The sequence below is a fragment of the Lycium ferocissimum genome, chromosome 5 (assembly GCF_029784015.1).
Source record: "Lycium ferocissimum isolate CSIRO_LF1 chromosome 5, AGI_CSIRO_Lferr_CH_V1, whole genome shotgun sequence".
NCBI lineage: Eukaryota > Viridiplantae > Streptophyta > Magnoliopsida > Solanales > Solanaceae > Lycium > Lycium ferocissimum.
In genome coordinates this window covers 70456134-70470687 of record NC_081346.1, presented here as the reverse complement: position 1 = coordinate 70470687, position 14554 = coordinate 70456134, and the positions used below count along the sequence as shown (strand labels likewise).

Here is a 14554-nt window from a genome sequence, read left to right as displayed (position 1 = left end):
ACACAGAAGAATATGGCCAAGGATGTTGAAGTGAAAGGACTAAACCCAGGATTAATTTTCTTAATGATTAACGGTGGGCTCGTGTTGGCATTCCTTATCGGGAACTATGTGCTTTACATGTATGCACAGAAAACCCTTCCTCCAAAGAAAAAGAAGCCAGTCTTCAAGAAGAAGATGAAGAGGGAAAGACTGAAGCAAGGTATTTCCGCACCCGGAGAATAGATAACCTAGACACATAGTATTATTCCCCTGTTTCATCTGAGAAGGCTACGTTAGTTCATATCCAGCGGCAGTGTCAACCAGATTGGACTTGTTAATGTTACCAATTTGTCATCAGTGTAGTTAGAACTCAACTTTAGAACTTGTTAATGTTTAGCAGTTTCCCTCCCATCATCATAGTTAGAACTCAGCTTTAGAATATGCTGCTGTTTTTATGTTAGCTGACTGAGAAGGTGTTTTGCAAGCTACTGATTTCTCTATTCTCTTCCAGTAGAACTATTGTTCCTTTTTGTTTTCCTTTTGGTAATACCTGAATTTCTTGGGTTGCATAACTGAAAAAGTTGATTTTAGCCCTTGAAAGATATTAGTGGGAGCACCCGAGGGTGACATAATGATCAATGAAGTGAGTGCAACCCTTGGAGTTGGCAATGCTACTTGGATTACAGTTCCTGTTTGAGACAAAAATTCTTTAGGTGATTTCGGAGGTTCGTGTTCGAAGCCTAAGCATTTGTGGGCAATGCTACTTGGTATTTGATTACATTAGTTCCTGTTATGGTCGAGACTGGATCTCTATGATCTTTTTGCTCTTATTTAACCTGAAAAAAATGAAGTTTTCATTAGAATGATGCTTGTATTCCTAGACATGATTGAACATTACATTGTCCTCTCGATGACTTTTGATTTACAAAGCGTACTTCATTTGCCTATAGATCAGAATTCGACTCCATCCGTGATGAAATAACGACATAATAGCACATTTTATTAGAAAAAGAAGTTGATCAATAATCAAATTTTGAACAAAGAAATGAAATGTAGGAAAGCTTTAGGGAAGATAAGCAAGCAATTCTTATATTTTGGGGAATTTGTTTTCTGAAGATTTTCCACACATTTTAGTGCTTAGGTTAGGAACTCACATCAAGCAATAGCCCAACATTTCCTCTGAAATTCCTAAACTGCTGCTCCCATAATTTCCCATTCTTTGGCTCAGTTATTTTTGCACAAATTCCTTAAATGAAGACATTTAATAACGGCCTCAAATTATCCTATTTGTGCTAATCTCCCAAAAAGTAGTTCACTTTATTAAAATGAATAAACCATTAAGTCATGCAGGTATTAGTAAGATAGATACTAGTTAGTCATGTATTAGTTATTTCATCTTATATCCAGCATAAAATAATACATAAATTCCAAATAAGTTATTCAAGTATTAGTTATGCGAGATTCTAAATAGTTAACCAAACACCGTATTTTGTGTGTTGAATATTAAACATAGTAACAAAAAAAATGATACATAACTTGGTGCAAGTTTTACAGGATTTAATACATGATAAATCACCTTCTAACCAGCAACCAAATGACCCCTAAAAAGCTACGTTAGCATGTCAAATCAACCAATTGGTATGGATCCCAGGTGTTTTTTGCTTTAAATTTACTCGTCATTTATTCTTGAAATCATATAAACTGACAAACTGATCATAACCAGATTTAGGAACTTGGGAAAGTTTAACACACATCTCTTAACTATATACGCAACACAAACATTACAGCAGAATCCACCTCTTTTATGCATATACACTATAAACACACCACATATAGGTCTTAAGTTTTACGTAACTGGCGAAACTATAAATAAGTCGAGTGAAATAACTTCAGAAAGCTTTGAGAAACTGGATACAAATCAAACCAAGCAGGATAAGGCTTGGACTCCACAGTATGATACTCTTGTGTTTAGCGGCCCATGGTCTGCTCGTTAGGGGGGATCATAACGAGCACTTGTTGGGCGTTAAAGCCAGGATGAGGGAGCCTACGACGAAGTTCACGACCTTCCTGGCAAAGAGCACAAGGGTGGCAGAAGAAATGAGTTGCAAAGTCACAAGCTGACTCACATTGCTCACGTTGCACCTCATCCTCAAGAGAGCTCCCACAGCAGCCACAAGATCTGTTGAGCGCCTCACAGCTCCCCTGCGGAGGAAATTAATTTGCATTTACAGCACAACCATTAGGATGAAACTGAATGAACAGCAACGCTCCTATCCGACAAAGATGAGATGACGCAGAAACAGCAGGAAGAAACGAAAGCTAGACGATGCTAGTAAGAAATACAGCTGATAGCATTTTGCATATATTAGGTGGCAATAAAGCCGAACTAATCATAATTAAGAAGTACACAGTAAATTTTGCAAGCTTTAATCCAAAACTTAAAGAAATCAATTTCAGATGGTTTTGAAGACACTAGTTTCACACCTAGCTGTTTGATGAAGAATCTGACTATCAATATATGGCCTTCTGATCTATCATTTTCACACTCCACTAAAAAAAGAGTTAAGTAAAAGATAAACAAGACAAAAAAGAGAACATAAGTCGAATAATTTCCTTTCCTTTTTTTTTTTTCTTCTGCTTTTTGTTTTTGACAAGTACATAAGCAAAATAGTTCCTTCAAACCTCTACCTTCTTTTATTTTGCGTGATACGAAGAAAAGTTCCTTCAAACCTCTACCTTCTTTTATTTTGCGTGATACGAAGGAAGTTCAAGTATCAGTGCCCCAAGCATAACCAAAAAGACACATACATGATACATCCAATTGAAATATTAAATACACAGAACAATACCGATTTTAAGGTCATGTTGCCACTTACTTGACATGAATGAACTGTGTCTGAATCACTTTGGTCCAATATGAGTGCATAGGTTTTTTGGGTAAATACTTTCAAACTTGTAGGCTTTTTGAAGTGTATTTTTAACACACTGTATACTGAAGGTATGACCTGGGGTTGAGATTAGATTACGGTGTGCAAATATCACATGAGACTTCTTAAAATGGAAGTTTTGCTTTGATGCGGAAAATACATACAGAAGAAGAGAAGAGATGTGAAGCAGAGCGATTGTAAAAGATGAAATGCAAACAACAGAAAGCAGAAATGAAGGTGTGGCCAAAACAGCATAACATAGAATGAGCATCAGTAAGCAACTTACCTCGAGATTAAACTTTCGGCGGATAGCTGTACGGCTGGGATATGTAAAGAAGGGTGCCACACAGTTCGAACCAAAGAAGGATTGTCCAATCACGTAGAGACCAGTGTAAGGCAAGCAGTGATTGGCAAAAGAACCGGGAGCAGAGCCAAGTCTCTCAGCATTGCTCCCATAAAGCACACATGGGGCCATGCTACCTAGCAGACCTGCAGAGCGTCATGGTGGTAATTTATCAGCTCATTACCAAAAAAAAAAAAAAGTGAGGAGAAGCCCAGAAAGTTTTGCTCACATAAGGAAAAGTATGTATGGAACATCAACAGGAGAAACCATATTACAAAAATATAGCATTCAAACACAAGAACTAACAAAAGTAGACTAGATTCAGTCAACCACGGGACAAATATAGAAACGAGCATTTATTCATCTTGCAAATGGTCTTTGCAGATTTGCAAGTGAATGCAAACTACTCAATTACATTAGAATGGATTATACCATGAAGAAAGTGTTTTTTGACATCAATTATCTATAAACATCATTCAAAATGTTGAGTTCGATGTTTGTGCAAGATGCAAATGACTAGAACATAAGTTTTTTTTTTTTTTTTATAACTGAGGCGTCGGCCAGCTTGTGCGCACCTCGACTAATTCCAAGGGGCACCTGCTACCTCCCACCCGCACAGGTGCCTCTGTCCACCAAGGCTTGGCCAGAAGAAATAACTTTTTTTAAAAGGAACTAGAACACTAATATGACTTTGAACCTAAGTTACTCGGACTCTTCGAAAGTGTTGCCGTACCCGTGTCGGATCCTCCAAAAATACACTACTTTTGAAGGATCCAACATGCACCCGACGACATTTTAGAAGAGCCTGAGTAACTTAGCTTTGAACATTGCTTTCTAAAGAGACTTGAACATTGATATTGCAGTTGTATGTGTACTTGTGTAGCCAATGGACACTACACAGGAGTATATGGTAATTCTTGAACACAATTTAAAGAATAAATTGTCCCATCTAATCCACCTTAGCATAGCTATTTCCTCACTTGATCAAGTCATCAGAAGAAGCAAAAACGAATTAGGAGTAGAAATTTGTTTTGGACTATAAAACTACAAAATTCTACGTCCTAGCCATACAAGGAAAAAACACAATTTCCCATCTACAATTATCATTTATGTCCACACATTTGCTTGCAAGTTCTTTTTCTCATGAACATTAGACGCATATGAGCTCCCAGCTCACATATACTTGGTGAGATCATTCAATAAAAAAAAAAATTCACAGGGACCAATAAGTTGATTTTTAGCAAAGGTTGAACCTTTCTAAAGATTACAATTCAACACCTGAATTTGAATTTCTAAACCTGATCATTCATCACCAACAGACCAACATCTCAAACGTATATTGCACAGTTTAATCCATTCGTAGAATATGCATTACTAATAGATTTAAGATATTTATTGACTAACAAGGCATCTGAATTAAATGGATCATCAATAGAGCGGAATGAATACAAAGGATTCATATAGTCGAGTGAGTGGTTATATGACTGATTGCCTATCAATATAGCTCAAAAACCAACTGTAACTCAATCCTAAAATAACTCGGGTAGCTAAGATTAATTATAAAAGAGAGACCAACCCACAATTTTGATCCAAAATCAGAGTCATTTGATCCATCATAACACAATCCGATCAATCAATAAACTGCACCTCAATCCTAAACTAATTTGTGTCGCTAAAATTAATTAAAAAGAAAAAGAACCAATCCCACCAATTTTGATGCAAAATAAAATCAATCAATCAACTACACCTCAATTCTAAACTAACTCAGGTCACTAAGAGTTTTTATTGTTTTAAAAAAAGGGGGTAATATTATAACTCTAAAACATAGCTAGAACTCAATATATTAATTAAAAGTAGAGAAAGAACAGCAAAAAAGATAGTCAAATGAATATCAATCCACAAATCCTGATCCAAAATTAGAGACATTTAATCCATCATAGCCAGGGAGGGGCAGATCTACAGCCCAGTGAGGGTGTTCACCCGAACAACCTCGGCAAAAAATTACAGTGTATATATAGGGTTGATTTCCTGTGCTTATGTACATATACATATATATATATATGCTTTCGAATACCTGAACAAATGCAAAAGGTTAGCTCAAGTGATCCAGGGTGTTCAAAATTGTCTCTAGCGTCCTAGGTTCAATTCCACGGAACAACATTATTTTTATATTTAGCTTTTGTTATTTTTTCCGAACCCCTTGAGTTAAAAATCTTGGATCCGCCACGGATCATAGCGCACCTCAATCCTAAACTAATTTGGGTAGCTAAAATTAACTAAAAAACAGATTAATGAGAAAAAAGAAAACTCACAAACTTCAATATCACTGCTACAGAATTCATCATTCCTGCCAAAACAAGAACAGAGTCCAGAATCCCATTGGGCCCTACGGGTCATGGGCTGACCCATAACTCCATGGCCCATTGGAAGCCCATCAGCAGTCCAACCCATCGGAACAGCTGGCTTCACTGGATCCGCCGGAAAAGGCGGTGGTGACGTGGCACCGGTGGTAGAAGAAATAGGTTTTGTGGATTTCTTCTCATCTTTGAAGTCAGGTTGTTGTTGATTGGATAAAAGTGGGTTTGATTCTTCGTTATTGGCCATGGCTACTACTACTATAATAACAATGAAAAATTGTAAAAAGGGTGTTTGATGAAAACAAGGAAAATTGAGGGATCTTGAAAGATTGTGAAGAAAATTGTGTATTTATGAATAGGTCGTTGTTAATGCTGGCAAGTTATCTTATTCTTATTCAGATTGTCAACTTTGGACCCTTAACTCCCATTCTATAATAAATGGTTCTTTTAGGTTAAAAAATTGTTGCTTCTAAAAAAATTATGAATGTTTGTACTAATTTATTACTAAGTATTCTTGGAAAGAAATGTAGTTAATGAATTTTTATTATTTTGAATAAGGATAATTTTAGAAGAATCTATCTAAAATATTTTTGACTTAAAAAATCACTTATTATGCAACAGAGGGAGTATATACTTTTATCAATTTTATAAAATGAAAAAGAATGTTATAAATGGGGTTGAGTTAATGGGTTAGATTGTGAATGGATTTGGATCTAATTATACGTGGAACAATAAAAATAATGTTACATATTTAAATAATTTTTTTTATATATTTTACATCAGGCTTCTGTTAAAAGTAAGGGCAATTTTAGGCCTAACTTTAATGTTAGGGATATTTTTTATCTAAATAAGTGGAAGGAAGAACAAACTTGATTCAATAAGAAAAATGACGGCATTTTTGAGTCATTTCTAAAAAGTTAAGGATATATATTATTAGTTTAAAGTACAACTCAAATTTAAATATATACAATACTTTTTCTTGGGTTTGTTAAATTTAAATATATAAAATTCTTTTTCTTGGGTTTATTGGGCTTTTTCTCATCTTTCAACTCAGGTTGTTGATTGGATAAAAGAGGGTTCGATTCTTCGTTATTGGCCATGGCTATAACAACAAAAAATTGAAAAGGCTGTTTGATGAAAACAAGGAAATTGAGGGATCTGAAAGATGGTGAAAGAAATTTGTGTATGTACGAGGAAAAAAGGTTGAACACCCTGTAATCCGTGTGGAACAGGTCGTTGTTAATGCTGCTAAGTTTCTTTACTCATTGAGATGAGAAAATGATACAAATGGTCCTTTATATTTGGTAGTAGGTTCAAAATAGTCCTCTTAACTTAAGTATCACTTGAGCAGGCAGTTTTTGTCCTATAAGTTTGCCAAAAAAATGAGCATTTTGGGTCTTCGTGAGATATTTAGGATTTACCAGAAACTTTAGATTTAATCAAACTGTGAAAATGGAAGGGGAAATTGCATTCAGAAGTATAAATTTTGTAGTTTATGTTATTTTTGATCTATTTTAAGAGTCTGGTGCAAATTTTTGATGTGCAATTTAGGTTATTTTAGTCAAAAAAAATTTGTTTGGTGTAAATTATTTGTCTGGTGTTTTTTCACGGAAAATTTGTATGCTCCTGGATAATTTTTTTTTCCATAATTTCGGTAATGGAGATATTGACGATGATGTCACCCATCGTATTAATGCAGGATGGATGAAATGGAGGCTCGCATCCGTAGTCTTATGTGATAAGAAGGTGTCACCAAAACTTGAGGCAAATTCTACCGAGTGGTGATTAGACCAACTATGTTGTATGGGGCGCAGTGTTGGTCAGTCAAGGACTCTCACGTCCAGAAGATGAAAGTTGCAGAAATGAGAATATTGCGATGGATGTGTGGGCATACTAGGAGAGATAGGATTAGAAATAACGACATACGCAACAAGATGGGAGTGGCATGAGTGGAGGATAAGATGCGGAAGCAAGACTGAGATGGTTCGGGCATGTGTAGAGGAGATACACGGAGGTGTGAGCGGTTGACTATGGATGGTTTCAGGAGGGGTAGAGGTATGCCAAAGAATTATTGGGAAGGGGTGATAAGATGTGGGAAGCAAGGCTGAGATGGTTCGGGCATGTGCAGAGGAGATACACGGAGGTGTGAGCAGTTGACTATGGATGGTTTCAGGAGGGGTAGAGGTAGGCAAAAGAATTATTGGGGAGGGGTGATTAGATAGGACATAGCGTAGGGCTAGTTTACCGAGGATATGACCTTAGATAAGAGGTTATGAAGGACACGGATTAGGATAGAAGGTTAATGGGTAGGTAGCGTCGTTTTACTTATTCTTCATCCTAGTAGTCATAGTATTACTCTTGTAGTTTATTGTTCTTTGATTTCTACGACTATCTGTTGTTTTCTTGTGCTTTGATCATCGTGTGCATTTGTGGTAGTTCAAATACTTTTTTCTCTCTCGATAGCTTTATCATGCTTTTTATATTATTTTGTCTTGACTTCTTATAAAGCTTTGAATTGCTTGTCCTGATGCCGAGGGTCTGCCAAAAACAGCCTCTCTACCTCCCAAGGTAGAGGTATGGTCTGCGTACACTAGCCATATCCTACTTTGTGAGATTCAACTGGGATGTGGTTGTTGTTGTTCCAGTTAAATTTAACAATAAGAATTTGGTAAACATTTGATTGGACCAAAAATGCTCAGGTTGTTGATAGGATAAAAGAGGGTTTGATTCTTCGTTTTTGTCCATGGCTATAACAACAAGAAATCTAAAAGGGTGTTTGATGAAATTAAGGAAATTGAGGGTATCTGAAAGATAGTGAAAGGAATTTGTGTGTATAATATCCACACAATACACATTGTATGCGGGAATAAATATCCGGGGGTGTTTTAGGAACGGTGAGTCCGAAGACTTCCGGTCGAGGAACATTGGAAGTAAGTAGGCTCGGAGTACTCAAAGTGTAGGCGAGAAGTTTTCGTAGTCGCAAGGGTCTCAAACGGATCTATACAACTGCCTCCCACTCCCAACTGCTCCCATCACATCAGCCATCATCGAGCAGAGTGCCACTGCGCGCATAGTCCAAGTTGCGTCACTCAATTGACGTCAGCTAGGGCAGTAACATACCAAGGGTTTGTCTATATAAACGAAGCTTAGGAGAGAAGAATAATCACTTTTGTATCCAAGTCCTCACTTCTTGTATTATCATTTTTGGGCTAAGAAATATACTCGGTCTCGGAGATCTGATCATTATTGTGATTTATTTACTTTCCATTTACATTATTAAGTTAGATAAATATTATTGCTTGTATCCCTCATAAGAAAAACAACCAAACCCCGAGCTCATTCGAGAGAGCCTCCGAATTGAATACGACCTATTTGTCTTTAAACCCGTAAAAATAAATCTCTAACATTGTTTTTTGGTAGCTAACGATTTTACCGAAAAACACACATACTAGTGACGTGCGAGGAAAAAAAAAATGGTTGAACACTCTGTAATCCGTGTGGAATAGGTCGTTGTTAATGCTGTTAAGTTATCTCACTCATTGAGATTGTCAAACTTTGGACTTTATACTTTTTAACTAAAAGAAAAAGGGAAATTTACATTCCATCTCTCTTTGTATTCCAATTTATATGACATAACTCAAATTTTGAGATTAAATTATTTTGACCATCCATTCGGATTTACAATCTTTAAGATTTTTTAAAAATATGTATATATTTAGAAACTACATAAAAAGCACTACAAGTCACAAGAATTAACAATGTAAAATACATACGAATAAATCGTGATTAAAAAAAAAAAATTGTTTGACTCTCGAAATCCACACTATGTTATACATTGCGGCGGGGGAGTACAGTGAATTACTTACTACCAGGAGTACTAGTTATATTTTTCATCTTATCCAAATTTGATTTGGTATAAAAGTTTACAAGTTTGTACTATTTGTTAACTTAATTTGATGGTGTAAAAATTTTTTTTTACATTTTTTATTTGCTTGGGTTTCAAACCGATCTAGGCGAGCTCAATCGGGTTTATTATAGCACCGATTTGATTCAAGCTCAACCGAACTTATTACGGTATTGGCTCGACTCAAATCTAATCGAATATCATAATATAACCAAGTTGGAGTCGAGCCATACCCGAATCAACTCTTTATTGTTTATTACCGTGCATATACGCTATTTAAGAAATTTAAAATTACAATAACTCTTTGCTATGAGGCTTCCTACGAATTAGTGATCTTTTGGCCTTCATCTCTTTGGTTTGTTGAATGAGATGGAATTTCAAACTGTTCTGACTATTCATAACTAGACTTTGAAATAATGTGTCCAATTATTTAGATTGAGAAAGTTCTATATAAAATTTGTAACCATAATACAGTCAGCTAGGTGGTGACTCGAATTGCTAAACAATCTATATATAATATATATAATATAAGCAAGAAAAGTGTTGATGTGCAAGACCTTTCTTTAGCAAAGTATTCTATTTATCTTTTTTCTCCTTTTTTTTTGACTTTTTATCTTATTTTTCTCAATTTTTTATTTTAAAAAGTAATCTCCATTGGATAAGATGAAAAATATAAATAGTACTCCTGGTAGTAAGTAATTCACTATACTCCCCCGTCCAATGTATAACATAGTCTGGATTTCGACAGTCAAACAAGAAATTTTTTTGATGTCTACTTTCATTCCAGACATTATTTTCTATTTCTTATTTGTATGTGTAAATTAGGTTCTATATTTTTCTATATGCTGAAGCGGCTATACTGACGCTTCTTGCACCAGTTTATATTTGCACCAGTTTATATTTGTTTGTTCTCCTCCAAATAGACAACACGAACTTAATTGAAACACGATACTACTGCTTTGTTTTTTAGCATGAAATACAGTACTAACACATCCTTTGAAAACTTTTTCTAAAACCCGTCCTTTGGAATTTAGGGCAACTTTAATTCCTAATAAGGAATTTAGCACATCCTTTGAAACACATTAACACTGTAACACATGCTTGGTTGCTTCTCTTAATTCCTTATAAGAGATTACTTCTTTCTTCAGCTATATACAAGGTTTGTTTCTAAAGTTTTGTAGTAGAGAAAAAATGTTGCTTCTTGTAAATCTAAAATCCTTAGAATGTAATGCATTTGTGTTTTATTTTTCTCTTGAGGATTTGATAGTATAATTGCCTACGCATGCTGAGAGGAACATCGTGATCATTCTTGTTGAAAACAAAACATATCTTGAAGATCAACAAGCTAACAATCCCTACCGAGAATGCGAAAGAATTTCTTGAGGAGGATTGTTCTTTTCAGAGACATATATTGGAAGAGACAAATGTTGAGGGTGCATTCTTGACTTTGTTGAAAGAGGATTTCAGCATTCTAATCTTGCTGCATATTAGAATGTTACTAAATTGTCGTTGTATGTGGTATTCAATTTTTGAATATTTGAATAATTTTATGCATATTATTTTGTAAAGTTTTTTTTTGGGGGGCTACTGAGGCTATGATCTCCTTTAGACATGACATTACAAATAGTATTTTTATCATTTAGGTTACTTATTTTAACTAATAAAATTGATTTTATTGTAATATCTATAACAATAAATATTTGATCATTTTTTTTCTCTTTTCCTTACGACCGCGCGAAGCGCGAACAAGTAAACTAGTGAAAAAATAAATAGCATTAATTTTAATCATGTTACAGTATAATGTTACATTCTCAAACTAATTGGTTTAATGTCAATTCTATGAGAGAGGAATGAGTAATCATTGATGCTGATAAATTGAGAGAAGATGAATGAGGATATTCATAAATCTCAGTTTTTAAATTGTGGACACGAGACCCTTCAATGGTACATCCACAATAAATGGTAATTTCATGTTCTATTAAACACGTTGTTCAATAACAACCATTCATTCTTTAGAAAATTTAAAGCCATTCACCTAATTAGTTCATGAGTGGTGGTAAAATTTTGAATTTTAAAATAACAATTTACTAGGTTCATAATAATTATATATATATATATATATATATATATATATATATATATATATATATATATATATATATAAAATAAATTTCTTAATACAATTATAAAATGCCGATCAAAGCTATTGAATTTACACTGGATCTATAGCTTGCTCTTCAGCTTCACCCGACTCGTTATACCACTTTTGGTGCGGGATCTGACATTAATCCCCACTTCGTATACTACTTACACTGTTTTAATTTATGTGAGCTCATTTTTTTTTCCAGTCCATTTTAAAGAAAATGACTCTTTTTTAATTCAAAAAATAACATACCATTTAAACTTCTCGTTTTACCTTTAATTAAAAAATTATAGCCATATAAATATCATAATACGTTTAAGACCACAAGTGTATAAATCCTTTTTTCTTTCTTAAATTTTATAGCCAGTCAAATAGTTTCATTTAAATTGAAACAGAGGGACTAATTTCCAAACCATCACCATCCATTCAAACATCAAATGTGCATCTAAATCTAAATTCAAATTCTTATGTTTTTTTCTTGTTTTAAATTCATGTATTCGGTTCAGTAAAAATAATATATCTGTCGCTTGATGATAAGGACGTCCCAACAATAGATTTGCTACAAACCGAGGGTCCTTTTCTCCACAAATGGACAAACCGAGGAAAAATGATTTACGAAAAAGAAAAAAGAAAAAAAAGAGAAAAAAAGAGAGACAAGCAAACAAAAAGAAAGAAGAAAGGGAAAGAAAAGAGATTATTTTATGAATGTATAATGTTTTGATTACGCAATTACGTTTTTGAGCATCAGAACAAATTCTTTTAGGCTCATTATATTGATTTAAACAAACAAAACAAAAAACGTTATTTTATTGATTGTCGTTATGAATAAATTGCACCTATCGGAGTCCTAGAATATTCCTCACTTGCACAAACTTCAGTAGATACATAAATTATAATGTATAATTAAGTAAATCCAATATAAAGCATTTGACGATTAATTACATTCCTCTGAATATATTTCACATGAGTAAATTAATAAAAGGAGTTCAAACATATAATTACTATTGCTTCATCAAAATTAATTAAGGACACACTCTCGCTGCTCATACAAATCTCAAAAGCACGCCATTACATCAAACTCTTTTTACACCGTCATCCATGATTTTTCTTTCCCTGCAGAATAAAACCAAATATTATAAGGGGAAAAAGAAAAAGAAATAGAATTACAACAACATGAAGACGAAAACCATATATAGCATCTAAAGAGACTAGCTATTGCAGGTGGAATTTAAGTTTTATATACTGACGGTAGAATGATATTTACACAATCAGATTATTTCAAATATAGTTACAAATAAGTTTCTCTAATAAGTATGTCTGGATAGCTTGGTAAAAATGATAACTCATTTGCTATCAAAAAATATTAAACTGCACTACTGAATAACCAGCTCGGTTCACGAAGCATCCACACTCACACGGGACCAAGGAAGGGCAGCATCTCAAGGGAGTATAATGTAGATGAACCACTCGATACAAAGCATTATTAATTGGTTTCACGACTCATCCCTTAACCTTTTGGTCGCACAAAAATAATTTTACTGTAGATCCAAGACTCCCCTTTAAAATATTAAGCTACACAGATAGCTTAAAAAAATTCTACACAATCATGTTAGGAATGGAGTTTCTTACCCTTTTTCCAGGCTCAGTAGCTTTGTGATGAAACAACATGCCTTGATGATGACTGTTATGCCTTCCCCCTTTTGGTGGAGGTATGTTTGTATGAGTTTCTGGTCCCCTATAATCAATATCATAAATCCCTGACTCCACATTTGTTAAATCCATTTTCCCTGTCATTAAAATTCAAACATAGTACGTAAGCAAAAAACTAAACATATTTCATTAGCATCAAGATACAAGTAGCTTAAGCAGCAGTAGCAGATTCAAAATTTAGACGTTATTATGAGTTCTGAGTTAAGACAGTAAATTTTGGAATGCATATCTAACTTTATATATATTTATTTTTTCACTCATATCTATAGGGTTGAATTTTCCCTATCAATAAAAGTCAATCATAGTAAGCAAAAAAGTAAGCATATTTCATAAACACCTAGATACAAGCACGAACGAATCTAGGATCTAGAGTGCTAGTGATGAGTTCAAAGAAGCGTAATCCACATGTATGTATACATTATAGCTTTTGTATACGTTTTCGAACACAAAACAGTAATGGATTCAGTTGAACTCACGGAACCCATTTTAGATCCGCCTCTGAATAAACACAAACCTGAAGAAGAAGACGAAAAAGAAGGTGCGGCGAGGAGTAATAGGAGGAGGAAGATGGCAATGAAGCTACACTTAAGCTCCATCGCAAAGATCAAGATCTTCAAAACTGAGAGTATATATGTTTTATTTTGTGCCAAATTAAATTAAGAGTGATGAAACGTGCTAGCTAGTGAGTAGTATTTGTCATTGGGAGAAAATAGATCATGAAAGAAGCATGAAGTAGAGAATTAGGGAGATGAAGACTAGTACATGAGTAGATTTAAGTTCACCAGTTTTGGCAATTGAAACAGTCGCCATCAACACAGCAATAAGTTACAAGGTCATGATGTAGATGTGTTGGATAGGAACATTTATGTAGTGTATACCATACCTCCCACTTAAATTATTATTTTCTTATAAACATTCTTTGGAATAATTTTAACCAGCTAGCTTGTTACCAACTTATAATATATATACCTCATGAGCTTTTGAAATAACAGTTTTTTTTAGTTTACATCCGGTGTCTTATATTCTTATTAAGGCCCTGATTAATCCAGATTCATATCGTATAAGAACAATTAAAGCGGGGAGCACAGTCGACTAGAATTTTTTCATATTCGCGCTCAAATGCGAGACGATAAGTTAAGAATAATGAGGAACCCTATCCATTAGAACAAAAACATGGTAATGTCAAATAAA

At 34.3% G+C, this 14554-nt stretch overlaps 2 protein-coding genes across 3 annotated transcripts; both read right to left on the bottom strand.

Moving 5' to 3' along the window:
- Nucleotides 1-1671: 1671 nt before the first annotated feature.
- On the bottom strand, nt 1672-5853 carry LOC132057264 (cell number regulator 8). Its single transcript, XM_059449781.1, has 3 exons — nt 5562-5853; nt 3193-3395; nt 1672-2181 (listed from the first exon to the last, which is right to left on the bottom strand). Exons 1-3 carry the CDS (start codon nt 5851-5853, stop codon nt 1948-1950), a joined length of 729 nt encoding a protein of 242 aa, XP_059305764.1. The 3' UTR covers nt 1672-1947.
- Nucleotides 5854-12516: 6663 nt separating this feature from the next.
- Nucleotides 12517-14170, bottom strand: LOC132057263 (uncharacterized). 2 transcript variants are annotated; one of them, XM_059449780.1, is made up of 3 exons: nt 13878-14158; nt 13283-13440; nt 12517-12766 (listed from the first exon to the last, which is right to left on the bottom strand). In XM_059449780.1, the coding sequence occupies exons 1-3, from the start codon at nt 13957-13959 to the stop codon at nt 12746-12748; spliced, it is 261 nt and encodes an 86-aa protein (XP_059305763.1). In that variant the 5' UTR covers nt 13960-14158; the 3' UTR covers nt 12517-12745. The 2 variants fall into 2 exon arrangements, with proteins under 2 accessions (XP_059305763.1, XP_059305761.1); XM_059449778.1 differs by lacking the exon at nt 12517-12766 and having other exon boundaries at nt 13235-13440; nt 13878-14170.
- Nucleotides 14171-14554: the final 384 nt, after the last annotated feature.